Here is a 15,135-nt window from a genome sequence, read left to right as displayed (position 1 = left end):
ACGCATAAGGGAGAACGCTATTGAAAATTGGGTCGCCACGTTTAAATCCAAGATGGCCGCCTTGAGTCTTCCACTTTGTCAACTCGCATCACTTCACCGACGGGGGACCTAGGCGTAATGCTTGTTATTCCTGTTGTTACTTTAATAACATATTTTGATGATCTAAATACGATGTGCCTTTCGCAGCTGACTATAGTGGACTTATCTTGCCATACAAAGTGTTTTTGCAAAATCAAAATTGCTACAAGGCTGTCTGTATTACGCAGATGGTTTACTGTCGGCCGGCCACGATATCAGCGATGGCGGCCTCATTTCCTGTATGCTTGAGATGGCTTTTGCGGGAAATTATGGTGTCGATGTCAACGTGGAACAATGTGATGGTCACTCAGGTGAATTACTTTCCTTTTTGTGCTTCAACTGCTTTGTGCGTCACTTCCTTTTTTCCAATTTGTATTTGATTCTCCCCGCATTCTTACTCTTATTGCAGTGCTAGAGATATTATTTTCAGAGGAGCTTGGGTTGATTCTGGAGGTGCAAAGCCAAGACGAAGCGGAAGTGTTGCGCCGTTACTCAACCGCTGGATTACAGTGCACAACACTGGGCCATGTGACAGCTGAAGGACCTGGAGCAACTGTAAGAACTCCCTGGTTTGGCATTAAACTTTTGTCCTGCAACTGAAAGGAAACTCCTGAAATGATGGTTTAGTTTATATAATAAACTAAAATGAGTGAGATGCTGTTTTGATTTCAGCAATAGCTGTCTGCGGATAACCTTCCCTTTTGTGTTGACACCCCTCTAGGTGTGTGTGAGCGTTGGAGGCACCTCTGTACTGAAGGAGTCTCTTTCAGATCTCCGAGACATTTGGGAGGAAACGAGCTTCAGGCTGGAGAGGCTGCAAGTCACGGAGGCCTGCGCATTGGAGGAAGAGCGCGGCCTTGCCAAACGCCGTGCACCACCTTTCAAGCTTACCTTTGAGCCGGTTGAAACTCCTTCAGCGTTCTTGTGTCCTGGTCAGTGTAAAATTTGAACAAGTAAAATTTTTACCATAGGCTCTTCTGATTTTATAAATGTATACTGTGTTTCGCCTATTATAATATAGATACTGTGTGTGCTCCAATGGTATGACGGTGCATTTGTTTTGGGTTGCTGTCAGGCATATGGAGGCCACAGGCTAAAAACGATTGATTAATCGATTGTTACCTCCGCCACCGAAGGTGTCCATTTTGTCTGTCCTTCTGTGAGCAGGACATCTCAAAAAGTTGTGGATGGATTCAGATGAAACTTGGTAGACAGGTTGGGGTGTGACAAAGACGAACTGATTAGATTTTGATGAAGATCCGGATCCGGCCTATCAGTAGGATACAAAACGTAAACTGTTCAGCCTGGCGGAGGTCTGCATTTTACCGAGTGCCGTTCTCGTTGATGTTTGCATCAAGGCGACATGGTGGATTATCTAAACAAAGATCATTCTGAAGTTTAACTCTTGACTATCGTGTTGTTGTGTACATTGTGATCAGTCTCATCTTGTGTTCCATAATTTCCTCCAGGACACAAGTTTCTGATAGCTTACGTCTCCCTCAACCGGAGTTAAAGGGTTAGTACCTGATGTCGCTTTGTATTTTACAGGACCAGGCCAGCCCGTCGTCGCAACGATTCGAGAGGAAGGCAGCAACGGAGACCGTGAGATGGTTGCTGCTCTGCACATGGCGGGTTTTGAGGTACGACCTTTTACATCCTCTACTTCATGGCAATAGGATTTATTGGCAGCCATATTTGTGTTTTTGTGAGACGGATGACATGTGCCCCCTTTCTCGGAATTGTTTCGACATTTTCTTCAGGAATGTCACTAAAGCCCATTATTGGTGTTGCTTATTGCGTATTGTGTGTAGTAGTGAGAGCACCAACAAACTTCAGATGAAAATGACTGTGTAACCGTTTTATGCCTCCACCCCCGAAGGTGGCCGGTGGCATTATGTTTTCGGGTTGGCCGTCCGTCCGTACGGGCTAAACCTCGTTTTTCTCAGCAACCACCTGTCCGATTAAGACGAAACTTTCAGGGTAGGAGTGACACCCATGCAGAATGTCTTTATAATTGTAATGTCATAGGTCGTATGGTATGGCAGCCATCTTTGATTAAACGCACATAATTAAAAAATTGTCCGGAACCGCTGAATGGAAACATTTGAAACTTGGTACATTGTCAAGTACTCCCAATGGGGAACAAAAGCTTGATGATGATGACATCATAGGTTAAGTGGTGTACCAGCCAAAAATTCCTTATCGAATTCCTTATCCTAAAAATCTGAAATTGCATGTACATGATCATTGACCCATTTGTATTGAAATATTAAGTTTATGACATCATAGGTCACATGGTTTGGTAGCCATCTTGGATTTAACCAAAAACCTTAAAAAACATCTTCTCCCAAACCACCAAATCGATTGACCTGAAAGTTTACGTGTGTCATTGACGAGGCATGGCGACTAAAAAATGACCACGGAAACATCATTTTTTTTTTCTTTTCTTTTTTTTTTGTATACAGAGTCGAGGCTCGTGAAAGAGCTAACATTTATCAAACAAACAAATCAAACAAACAAGCAAACAAAGTATATAAAAAGGGGAGCGGTCGACAAGATGGGGAGAGAAGGGGAGGAAGCACACAAACACAACATTTAAGAGCAGGGACATCCAGAGATGTGTGGGGGGGGAGGGGGGGGAGGCAGGATAGGTATAAAACGCAAGGACACCAAGGACTTCCAGGAAAGAAGTCGGCACCTCAAAAAAGTGGATTTGGGGTGAAATTAGCGGGGGTAGAAAAGATCAAGGTTTTGGATGGGGGAGGATAAGAGATGGTGGTGAACAGCTGTTTTAAAGACCTGGAGGGTGGAGTGGGATTGAAGAGAGTGAGGGAGTTTGTTCCAGAGGCGGGAGAAAAGAGGAATGAAGGAGTGAAGGTGAGCAGAACGTCTTGATTTTGGCAGTTTAACCATAAGAGGGTTGCAGGCAGATCTTGTGCCACCTGTAGGAATATTTGGGGGACAGAGCCCAGAGAGAGCTGGGGGGGGCAAGGCCAGAGAGGAGTCGGTAGAAGACGGAAAGACCACCAACCTGCCTGCGGTGAGTGAGTGAAAGGTCCTTGGAGTTAGCTTCATCGTGGGAGATTCCAATGATTCTGAACGCTTTGGTTTCAACAGCGTGAAGACGAGCTAGGTGTGAGGCAGGAGCACCAGACCAGAGGGGAGAGCAGTATTCCATAGAGCTGCGGATGAAAGCCTTGTATGTGCTGAGGAGCTCAGGTGTGCCAAGGCAGGACTTCGCACGACGGAGGATGCCCAGTCGGCGACTGGCTTTGGAGGCCAGATTTGAAATGTGGTTTTCCCAGGAAAGATCATGGCAAATAGTGAGACCCAAAAGCTTGAGTGACAGAACTTCTTGGAGAGGATTATTCAGAAAGTGGATGGGAGGGTTGTCCAGTCGGTCTTTTCGGAGAGACATCGTAAGAGTGTGAGATTTATCAGGATTGAAAGACATGTTCCGTTTGTTTGCCCAGTCTGTGATTTTGTCCAGGTCTGCAGAGAGTGAGGAGGCTGCAGACTGCCGAACTGAGGGATGAGGAATGGAGCGACAGAGAGTAGAGTCGTCAGCAAAGAGATAAAGAGGATTTTCAAGAGAGTCAGAGAGATCATTGATGAAGACCAGAAAAAGCACAGGGCCCAGAACACTACCTTGGGGAACTCCAGCCTGAACAGGAAGAGGAGAAGAGAGAAACCCATTCAGGGCCACACGTTGACTACGACCAGAGAGGAAGCCCGCCAGCCATGCGTGGAGATTTCCATGGATACCAAAGGAGGAGATTTTGGTGAGCAGAGCAGGGTGCCAGACCGTATCGAAGGCACATGAAATGTCAAGGGAGATAGCTCTAATTTCCTGTTTGGTGTTGAGGACCTCCATCCATTGTTGAGAAAGCAGAAGCAGCATGTCCAGAGTAGAGTGACCAGGTCTGAAACCAAATTGATGATCAGAGATCAAGCCATTGGAGAAGAGGAAAGATTTCATATCTGAAGCAATGATGGATTCCATGACTTTGCTGATAATTGGGAGAAGGCTGATTGGTCTGTAGTTGCTAGGATCTGTTTTTGCACCTTTTTGTGCAAAGCGGTGATGTTGGCCGATTTCCAAGCAGATGGCAGATGACCTTGAGCAAAAGAGAGGGTGAAGAGAACAGAAAGAGGGAGTGAAAGAGCGGAAGAACATGATTTTAGGACCCGTGGGCTGATGCCGTCAGACCAGTTGCAGAATCAGAGTCGAGGGTTGACAGAAACTTTTCCACCTTGTCACGAGGAAAGGACACGGAGTCCAGGAGCAGCCGGGTACGACTGGGTACGGTGGGTACAGAGAGGGATGGGTTTGGGACACAATATTTAGAGGCAAACACAGAGTTGAGGCATTCAGCTTTTTCACGTGCGGAGTCAGCCGTTAAGCCGTTTGAGGTGAGGGAGGGGATGGAGGGGGAACAAACACCAGAAACAGATTTGACCAGACGCCACCAGGATTTGGAAGAGGGAGACAGATAAGAGAGTTTGGTCTTGAGAACGGTGAGATATTGTTTCCTGGCTCTGCTGAGGGTGGACACACTTGTTTCGGGCTTTGTGAAAGGAAATGAGATTTCCTTCCGTTGGATTTGCTTTCCAGGAGACGAAAGCAAGTTGTTTCAGGGCAACAGCCTCACCACAAGATTCCGTGTACCATGGACGGGAGGAAGGGTATGGCAACTGAAGACGAGATGGGTGTGATATGAACAAGAGGTGGGAGCGAAGGGGAAGCCGTAGCCAGAGGTATTCTTGGGGGTGAGGTGGAGAGAGTGCAGTGCAGGGCGAGTGAGGAAGAGAGTTTTTGATAAAGATAGCAACCCCACCTCCAGGACGAGGCTCAGGTCTATCATACTGGAGGAGGGAGTAACCCGGGAGAGATACTAAGGAATCAGAGACATCATGAAGGAGGAAAGTTTCTGTTAAGCAGATCACGTCTGGTTTGTCAGAAGCAACCTGTATGGAGAGATCAGTTAAGTTTGAACGAAGGCCCCGGATGTTTGAGGTCCATACCGTTAATGAAGAGGAAGGGGGAGCATCGGATACAGAACAGGGGGGAGGAGGGGTAGGGTAAGATGTGGAAGAGGTGGAAGAGGTAGGGAGAGTTTTTGAAGGTGTGTCAGAGATTTCAGAATAGCTCGGAGAAAGGGAAGGATGGGGCAGACAAAAGGTTTGATGGTGATTGGGTGAGGCACAATGAGGTGTTATTTGAGGAGGGGGAAGAGCGAGGCAGAAGGTTGGTGGAGATGGAGGTGAGAGTTGGAAGGGGGAAGAAGCGGGGAGGACGCTTTGAGGAGGGGGAGTGAGAGGGGGGAAATTGAGAAGAAATGAGGGTGGGGAGATTTGAAGGCGAGGGGCGAGGGGGGAGTTTAGGAGGGAAGGGACAAGGGGAGGGATTTGAAAGGGATGGGATATGGGGGAGATTTGGAGGTGAGGGGGGAGTCTAGGAGGGGAGGGGCGAGGGGGAGTTTAGGAGGGAAGGGGCAAGGGGGGAGATTTGAAAGGGATGGGTGATGGGGAGGATTTGGAGGGGAGGGGCAAGGGGGAAGATTTGAAAGGGATGGGTGATGGGGAAGATTTGGAGGGGAGGGGTGATGGGGAAGATTTGGAGGGGAGGGGTTATGGGGAAGATTTGGAGGGGAGGGGTGAGATTGGAGTTTAGAAAGTGTACTATTAATGGGAAACGAACATTTATTTAAAAATGAGTTTCTTGTGACCTTCAAGTCAAAAATACGTTTAAGGACGCTGGAGGGAGGATGGAGTGCAGGAGAGTTTAGGGAATGTAGAAAAGAGGCACTGTAAGAGACGGAATTTTTTTTGGGATGAATAGATTTTGTGAGCAAGTCGAAAGCAACCTTTTAAAGAAGAAGAAGAAAAAGATGTTATAATATACGACGGAATACAGAACTTGAGGGGAAAGTGTAAACATTTTAAAGTTTAACAGTGAAAACTATCTGGGGAAATGGGGGAGAAACACGTGGTCGAAGAACGAACGAACGAATAAGAATGAATAAACGAATGAGAACAACGAATAAGAACAGAGAAGGAAATGTTTTTTTTTTTGTTTGTTTGTTTTTTTTTAGTTGAGATTTTAAACAAGGAAGTCTGCTATGGGGTGAAAAGACTGGGAAAAACAGAGAACGAAAGTTATTGGAGCACAAACGACGGACTGCTGAGAGAAAAACAAAGCCTCAAGGTTGCACACTGTACAAGGCCTCAAAAGACACGAGACGAATTAACACGATTTTCTATACAGGTATGAAAGATTTACACCGAGAATCTTTCTCCGGACACACTATACGTACACACACCATAAAATAAATACAGTTATAACGAAAATACAAATGGGAACAATTACTTAACTTCGATGGAGAGCGTGGACAGCTGTGAATAAACGAAACCTCGCCGGCAAGACCGGAAGCCAAAGATTAATTGGCCATTATTGGTCACATAGTGTGGCAGCCATATTGGATTGAAGGAAAATATTTAATAATTATATCTTAAACCGCTTACCTCCCCTATCGTTGCAAAATTTTACAAATATCATCTTGCACCACTGTTGCATATAGTTTGAAAATGATGTCGTAGATCACGTGGTTTGGCAGCCATGTTGGATAGAAAAACGAACCTTATCCGATCAACACAAAACTTCACAAACGTGATCCCCTACTCATACATATGCAGAGTGTACAATTTTGAAGGTCATATGTCACGTGGCGTGGCAGCCATATTAGCTTGAAAGCCGATATTTAAAAAAAATTCTTCTCTGAAACCACTTCACCGATCGATGTGAAACCTGTCAATGCTGGTGAAAATGTGATGCTTGAAAACAGCTGAAGGGATTTAAATCAAACTTGTTTATTTTAGGACAGTGAACGAGGGCATCTAAACGTTGTGGGACTATGAGGAGGCATATTTGTGACACAGTCGCATTGTTCTAGTTTATTCCAGAAAATGTATGCTCATTGAAGAGCATCAATAAAAATAAAATTACACAAATTTAGAAGAAAAACAGTCACTTAATATAAAATAGCGTGCATGATAAGTCTCCTGGAAACTGGTGCAGCGGTGCCAATAAAAGGCATCAAAATGATGCCAAGTGGAAATAAATAAAATAATTTGTTTATAAACTGGCAAGCGAGAGGTCAAAGGAACATACAGCAGTGAAGGTCACTGTTTGCGCCAAAAATATCCTGCAAATTTGCATGTTGGGATTTGAGGGTTCTTGGGGATGTAAAAATTGAGGTCACAGGTCCTCATCAACCACAGCTCACCTTCTCCCCTCATTCACCTACCTCTGTATGCCAGGTGAGACAGGAGGTAGGAATTGAGTGCCAGAGGTAGCAAACCAATACAGATGTGGATGGATAACAAGTACAGATATTATACTTGGAGCTTCCATTCTCCAGGTAGATATCTAAAGAGAGAATATCCACGACACCTGCATCCTGAATAGGCAGATGAGAAAGCGTTGCCAACTCCTACCAAGACGTTGATTGGAGATCGATCCAGCGCCGTCACTCCACCGAGCAGGCTTAGGTGCCTCATGTGGCACAACAGCTGACATTATTACGAGGGCCAGGAGACCTGTGTTGAGCACTGGCTTATTCCCCGAAACTGATGGAACCCCCTCCCTCATTGCCACCTCTTCCCCCCCCCCCCCCCCCCCCAGTAATAAGATGGTTATTAACTTAATTTTCTTGTTGTTGTTTCTGTATTGTCCTGCGTATCTCAGGTTTGGGACATTACCATGCAAGACCTGCTCGCTGGAGTCGTGACTTTGGACAGATTTTGTGGGATTGTCTTTGTAGGTGGTTTCAGCTACGCTGACGTCTTTGGTTCTGCAAAAGGTGGTTTTTGTTTGTTTCTTTGTACATTGTCCAAAATGTAATTTCGTTTGTAGCACTTGCATCCGTTTTCAGATTGAGAAGGAGGAGCAATTTTGATGAAACTCCCTTCCTGACGATCTCCAAATTGGTGTGTGAAGTATCTGTTTGTGCACCTTTCTATCTGAACACCTTTCTTGGAAAACCCCAAAGTTTAAGCACTAAATTTCTCATCTACTATAATAAATAGACATTGTGTGGCTGTCGCTTCCGTTGCCCTTATTCACTCGGGCATTGACCAATTGGGTGTTGTCACCTCTATCCGCATCAGCAAGCAATGGCCCATCAAGGTGGTGCAACGTCTTTATCGCACACTTTTCTCATCTCATGACTCATCGTGTTCTTCTTGATTCTTCCATCTTCCACAGCGGTGATTACAATAGGGGTAATTATGGTATGGTGTCTTTATCACGCACTTTCCTCATGATATAAAATTTCTTTGAAAAATGACAAAAATTATATAGGGCATTTCCAAGAATGTGCTGTAACACATTGTCCGCTGCAGGTGGGCCGAGAAGGGTACTCCCGCCCGGAGGGTGGCAGTGCCCGCTCGTATTTGCAAATTAACATACATATTGATTTTCATCGTCATACTTTCAATGCAGCTTGTTGTCCGTACTTTGACCAAGTAACAGTAGCAGCATTTAGGCCGGACTGACAGGTTAACACCTTCTCAATTCAAGATGAAGTGTTGACCCTGTGTTCTTCATCATACAAAAGAAGAATGCAGGGTCAACACTCGATGATGAGGAATTGGTGTCAAAACTTTGGGATTCTCCACGAAAGATGTTCGTTTCATGCATATAAAAAAAAAGTTTTGAGATGGTCATGTAGAGACTGCTGTCCCATCCTTGTTGTGACGTGTTTTCATTTTATTTTACAGGTTGGGCTGCCTCTGTAATGTTCGATTTGAGTGCTCGGGCTCAGTTTGCAGCATTTCACTCTCGTACAGACACCTTCAGCCTTGGTGTGTGCAATGGCTGTCAACTCATGGCCATGCTTGGTTGGGTTGGTCAGGATCTTGGAGATTCAGGTATGTCAAAAGGTGCACTCACCCGCATTCTCTCCACATGGCGATAAGTTTATCCTCAAACCATTTTATTGTTTCTCTGTGATTATGTTGAAAGGGTTTATAATTTAGTTTCTTTGTTTCTATTAGTTTGAGTGTATTCACATTTTCTTTCCTTTATCCACATATTTTAATTGGTGCTTTGTTGCTTAGCTATTGTTGATAATTATCCTTTAACCAAATGCAGTGTTGCAAACTTACCCGACAAATGCCAAGTATGAGCAAAGGCCGCGACCATATCTGTTTGGATGAGAGTACAATTCGGTCCATCAATTGTACAGGTGCATTTGGTGAATTCAGGTGGTCGAAAATAGCAATCAGGTAAGCAAGCGGAACCAGCCAAGAGCAACCATGGTAGCTCACTCGATCATGCTTTACATCAAGCAAGTAGATTTTAACTTCTTCATGGACTTCATAATGAGCGCTAACAAGTTGTTGGTTGAACGATTCACTGGTTGCAAAGGTATTCAGCCCCTTAGGTCAGTACTTGGTGGACCCTGAGGTCAGGTCAGTATTTGCTACACCCTGAGATCAGGTCAGTACTTGCTACACCCTGAGATCACGTCAGTACTTGCTACACCCTGAGGTCAGGTCAGTACTTGTTACACCCTGAGATCAGGTCAGTGCTTGGTACACCCTGAGATCAGGTCAGTACTTGCTACACCCTGAGGTCAGGTCAGTACTTGCTACACCCTGAAGTCAGGTCAGTGCTTGCTACACCCTGAGATCAGGTCAGTGCTTGCTACACCCTGAGATCAGGTCAGTGCTTGGTGGACCCTGAGGTCAGGTCAGTACTTGCTACAACCTCTGTTGTATGACCCCCATGGCCCCTGGCAAGTTTAGTTGAGATTGGATATTTAACGATCGAATGTATCACGGTCAAACAGATGCCAAATTGCGTATTTTAGTGTGAAGATTGCATTTAAAAATTGTAAATAAAATGTTTGCTAAAGTTAGATTTTATGAATTGGGTTCCTTGCGCTCCATAGAAAGGTAAAGATGGATGCAAGGTGGCCTTCCTATGTCCGCCCTCCGTTTGAGAATTCCTGTGCTGGTACACAGATGTTTCACGGTGGTCCTGCTGTGCAAGTGGAAGTGCTCGGCTGAGAAAGACTTTGAGGGTGGACAGACTACAGCTGTGCTTAATGCGTCCAAACAATTTGATACAAATGTACTACGATTTGATTGTGAATATTAACGGAGATCTCCCCATCCCTGTTCGTGACCAAGGCCGTGCAGGTATGACTGCTGATGAAATGCACAATGGCGTGGTCTTAACGCACAACCTCTCAGGACGCTTTGAGTCGCGCTTCGTTACGGTTAAGGTGCTGCCAAGTCCGGCCCTCATGCTTGGCGGAATGGAGGGATCTGCACTGGGCATCTGGGTTGCTCATGGTGAAGGTCTGTTTGATACTTCCAAACCCAAGCCGTACCCTCTTCTACCTCATATTTTGGTTGTAAAAAGGAATAAAAGATGAGGACCATTTTCCTTGTTTTGAACATGTAAACTCAAAATGTCTGAGGTGCGTTGTGTGTTGTTGTGTGACATCTTGATTTGGAGTTAGTAAAATATTCACCTCTGTTTGTAGTGAAATGCATCTTGTTTTTCCTCTCCAGGACACATGACGTTTAAGAAAAAAACAGTTCTTGATGCTGTTCTCAACCAGGACCTTGCTCCCCTTCGCTACATTGATGATGATGGCATTCCCACAGAAAGCTACCCCCTAAACCCCAATGGCTCCCCATTGTGAGTCCCACACGGTTCCTAAAGTCCAAGCTTGATGCTTTTAATTATTGAATATTTAAAATGATGGTCATTGAGTTGATTGAATATGTTGCTGGGAGGGTTTGTAAAGCTGCATGGGCTTGTAAAGGCCATGAGCCAAATGCCCTCGAGTAATGGCCGAAGGTCCTGCCTGTAATGGACCTCAGAGACGAATCTATGAAGCCATGTTGGGGGTGTGTGTGTGTGTGTGTGTGTGTGTGTGTGTGTGTGTGTGTGTGTGTGTGTGTGTGTGTGTGTGTGTGTGTGTGTGTGTGTGTGTGTGTGTGTGTGTGTGTGTGTGAGTGACATATACATCTGCTGGGGTGGTCTGATTGGAAGGAGGGTGGGAGAAGGGGAGGCGTTAAATTTCTATCATACATTGTCTGTTATGAGTTAATGGTCCGCAAATATAAGTGTGACATGTGGTTAAGGTGTTAGGGACACAGCAAGATAGTGCAGAGCATTTTTAAAGCAAATTTCACTCGGCAAAAAGGGTCAAGATAAGTTGTGATTTGAAAAAAAATGAATTAGATAGGAAAACTAGAACGCCACTCAGTAGAGCGCATACTCCCGCCGTGGGTGGCCGCTGCTGAGCCCTATCTTCCAATGGTAAAAAATCCTTCAAAAAATTCCTGGATCTGGAACAATATCCTGAGCTTCACCAAAAACTAATCAATTCTACCTTATCCCAAGGGCAATCATCCCACCAACTTTCATCCAAATCCGTTCAGAACTTTTCCAGATATCTTGTTCACAAACACACGAACACACACACGGACGGACACGATCGAATGCATTTCTCCCTCGCGGGAGTAAAATTTTAAAAACAATATTTATTTATGGTTAATGAGAACCAAGAACGATCAATACAGAAACAAATCATGTGAATAATCGTTAAAAAGTGCTGTTTTCAGCAAATAATTTATTTTCGAAGTCTCGGTTGTGATAGAGTTCCTTTTCCGGACCACTAATAGTTCTCTTTCTTCTGTAAAAATTTCGCCACTGCCAGTCATTGATCAAAGTGTGACAACCCAAGACTGAGTGTGCTGTACGTTTTTTTTTTTTTTTTTTTTTTTTTTTTTTTTTGTATACAGGATCGAGGCTCGTGTAAGAGCTAACATTAATGACAAAAAAACAAACGGACACATAATACAAAATAAAGGGAGCGGGAGACAAGATGGGGAGAGAGAAGGAAGCACACAAGTACAACATTTGAGAGCAGGGACATCGGGAGATCTGTGGGAGGGAGAGGGCTTGGGGGGGAGGAGGCGTAGGAAGGGGGTGGAGGGTGGGAGAGGTAAAAAAAAAAAAAAAAACCCTGCAAACTCTTGGCGCACAGCCCTTGTGAAGGCACGGGTCACTACTTGCGCTCCGAGCACAATGACCTGGACCAAGTACTTCACCATTCGTCCAGCCCAAGGGCCGGGCCGATCGCCTTTGGTCGAGGCCGGGACGAAAGGTAGCCTGGAAGTAAAAACCGGAAACTCTCCACTCGACTCCTCTGTATCCTCTGCGTGCCCTCATTTCCTCAGAGCGGCCGATCAACCTTAACCCCAACCCTAACCCTAACAACAACTAACCCTAACCCTAACCCTAACAACTAACCCCAACCCTCTCCTAATGCCAATATGACTGTTGATGGCCTCTCTCATGTAGCTAGACTGTGTTTGGGCCCTTCAGGATAGTGTGACATGAAAGAGCACGTTCAACTCCATTACTGTGAGGGGTCAGTGGCAGGAAGCTTGTTGCCATCCCTAAAAACACCGTTCCAGCCACAGAGATCTTCATCAAATGGCACAGTTTTCCAGTGCCATCTGTAACATCACATGGTACAGGTATGTTTCCACAAGTGAAGCGTCAGATGACTTAATTACAGAATTGTGTGACAGAGGTCTCCCCAAATAGTCCCTCCACCACATCTCGTGTCGAGTCGATCATCTATTTCATACTTCATGCCTCGAGAAACTCGAGAAAGCTTTAAAGATTAACAACCTTGTCGCCCAGTAGTTCGAAATCCTATTCACTGGGCGACCAATTGTTAAGACTTTGTCACTTTGTTAAAAAATGCTCTGAGATAGTGAGGTACATTCAAAGGCCCAACAGAAGACGCCAGACTTGAAATACATGACAGGGTATTGGCTCTGCTAAAGAGGCCTGCCACCTCTTTTTTTTAATGCCAATAGCATGGGTTTGACGTGGAAACGTCACTCATCCACAGCACCTTGGAAGGTGTTTAGTTGATGTAGTGCAGGTGGTTTTGGTCATGACAACAATCCGCCATGGTTATCTGTTTCACTTTTCCCAACATAAGAGATGTTTCTGCTCTAGTGTTGCTTTCGATGATTTTTAAAGTTTATATTGGAGAGTTTGTTTTGCAGAGGCATTGCCGCGCTGTGTTCGGAAGATGGTCGCCACTTGGCCATGATGCCCCATCCGGAGCGTTGCGTGTTAACCTGGCAGTGGCCTTGGATGCCCAATACCTGGCGAACGAGTCTCGCGACATCTCCGTGGCTGCAAATGTTTCAAAACGCCCACACGTGGTGCCGGAAAGAAGGCGGTGTCTGAGGTAGAGGCGGCGCAGGTGCTTAATTTTGTGACCTCTGGGTCACAGAATCTGGTGGACTTTGGAACATGATTTTGTGTCATTACAATCTATGAAAACCAGGTGTGAGCCTCAAATGTTTTTTTGTTTTTTTCATTTTATTGTGAATTCCCTTTTATATCAAATTAAGTGAAGTTTCAAAAACGAATCAAGCATGTATACCATGGAAACCACCTGTTAACATTGAAACGTTTCACCTCAATCGATTGCTCTGCAATAAATCAGCTCACATTTTCCATCATCCGCAGCTGTTCACTTTTGGGTACACCGGTTGCTTTTTATTTGATTTTGTGCAATGTTTTGTACAGTTTGCTTCTTGATGTTTAAAATGATTCAACTTTCACACTTTTTGCCAAAATTGTGGGACAGAGTTCTGGTTGGACTTGGAAGGATAGTCGATGGAAGCGAGACACACTGCGTAATGCAAATTGCACTGACTCGTGTAGGCCTTCTCTGTATATGTAGTGTAATTAGTCCCCTACCGGTGTACACCGGAGGGAACTATAGGTTTGCACTCCGTCCCTCCGTCTGTCAGTCCGTCACGCAAAGAATAGTTTTCCGGACTTTTTTTCTAAACTTTTAATGCTAATGATATCAAACTTGGCAAATGGTTTCCTGATGATAAGTTACAGATCAAGATCGAATTTCACGACGTTTCGATCATTTTTGACAAAGTTATGGCACTTTGAACTTTGGTAATTTCCCCAACAGTTTTCCGGACTATAATTGAGTGCGGTAAGTCATAGCTGTTAATATTCCTTGTGTACAATATGCTGTAATCGTGGACTGTTCTTTAAAATGCTTTCCTAGAATAAGCATCAAGTCAAAAACGTTTTCACTGAATTTTGTTTCCATTAACACAATTCTTCATATCAGGCAAGAATACATTGAATTCACATAGTTTACCAATAAATCAACAATACATCTAGGGAGGTTGGAGTGTCACTTTACCATACGCTTCTGTGCGTATAATCTGCGTGAATACTTCTTTAAATATGTATCTGATACTCTGCCCTCTTAGCAGTATATATAGTACGCATCAGAAGTAACCTAGCTTCCACGGTCCACGGATAACCTGGTCAGGATAACCCGGTCAGGATAACCCGGTCTCACATCATCCGCGCCCACATTCAACCGTGCATAAATGTGCATATTTAATGAGGTTCGCTGTCACAATATGTGTACACCAGAGGGGACTATAGGTTTTCACTCCGTCCCTCCGTCTGTCAGTCTATCAGTCCGTTACACAAAACAGTTTTCCGGACTTGTTTTTCTAAACTCTTAATGCTAATGATTTCAAACTTGGCACATGGTTTCCTGATGATAAGTTACAGATCAAGTTCGAACTTCACGACGTTTCGATCATTTTTGACAAAGTTATGGCACTTTGAACTTTGGTAATTTCCCCAACAGTTTTCCGGAATTTTTTTCTCTGATATAACTTCTTCGCATAAAATGTTTTGCCATTTGTAGGCAATACCTAATTAGAATACATTATCATAGAGTGCTAAACCGCCTTTAGTGAATAGCACCCCATGATTAGCCCTATACATAATACTGTCTTCTATGACAGTGCTACCCAATGCCTGTAGGGGACATGTATTGCAGCGCAATACTCAGAATGCTTGTTTTAAAGAGGGAGTTTGACAGCATAATTGTCCTTTTGTAGTGTTTAACTACGATAAGCAGGACCTCCCAACCCCCATCCATATATCGAGGTGTT

At 44.5% G+C, this 15,135-nt stretch overlaps 1 protein-coding gene across 4 annotated transcripts in view; it reads left to right on the top strand.

Moving 5' to 3' along the window:
- Positions 1-14,340, top strand: part of PFAS (phosphoribosylformylglycinamidine synthase) — a 68,286-nt gene extending 53,946 nt beyond the window's left edge. For 2 of the 4 annotated variants that reach the window (XM_068135174.2, XM_068135175.2), the window contains 9 exons: positions 267-389; positions 488-633; positions 800-1,010; positions 1,627-1,718; positions 7,826-7,940; positions 8,860-9,009; positions 10,276-10,446; positions 10,663-10,792; positions 13,189-14,340. In XM_068135174.2, the coding sequence (XP_067991275.2) occupies positions 267-389; positions 488-633; positions 800-1,010; positions 1,627-1,718; positions 7,826-7,940; positions 8,860-9,009; positions 10,276-10,446; positions 10,663-10,792; positions 13,189-13,375 (1,325 nt within the window). In that variant the 3' untranslated portion in view covers positions 13,376-14,340. Of the gene's footprint in view, positions 1-266; positions 390-487; positions 634-799; positions 1,011-1,626; positions 1,719-1,957; positions 2,059-7,825; positions 7,941-8,247; positions 8,464-8,859; positions 9,010-10,275; positions 10,447-10,662; positions 10,793-13,188 lie in introns of those variants that run through there. The other 2 variants (XR_013621323.1, XM_068135176.2) reach the window with 2 other exon arrangements.
- The last annotated feature ends 795 nt before the right edge of the window (positions 14,341-15,135 follow it).

Source organism: Myxine glutinosa, chromosome 14, assembly GCF_964187855.1.
Source record: "Myxine glutinosa chromosome 14, kmMyxGlut1.1, whole genome shotgun sequence".
Lineage (NCBI taxonomy): Eukaryota > Metazoa > Chordata > Myxini > Myxiniformes > Myxinidae > Myxine > Myxine glutinosa.
Note: the sequence above shows the minus strand (reverse complement) of the source record. Positions and strands in the feature narration are given on the sequence as shown.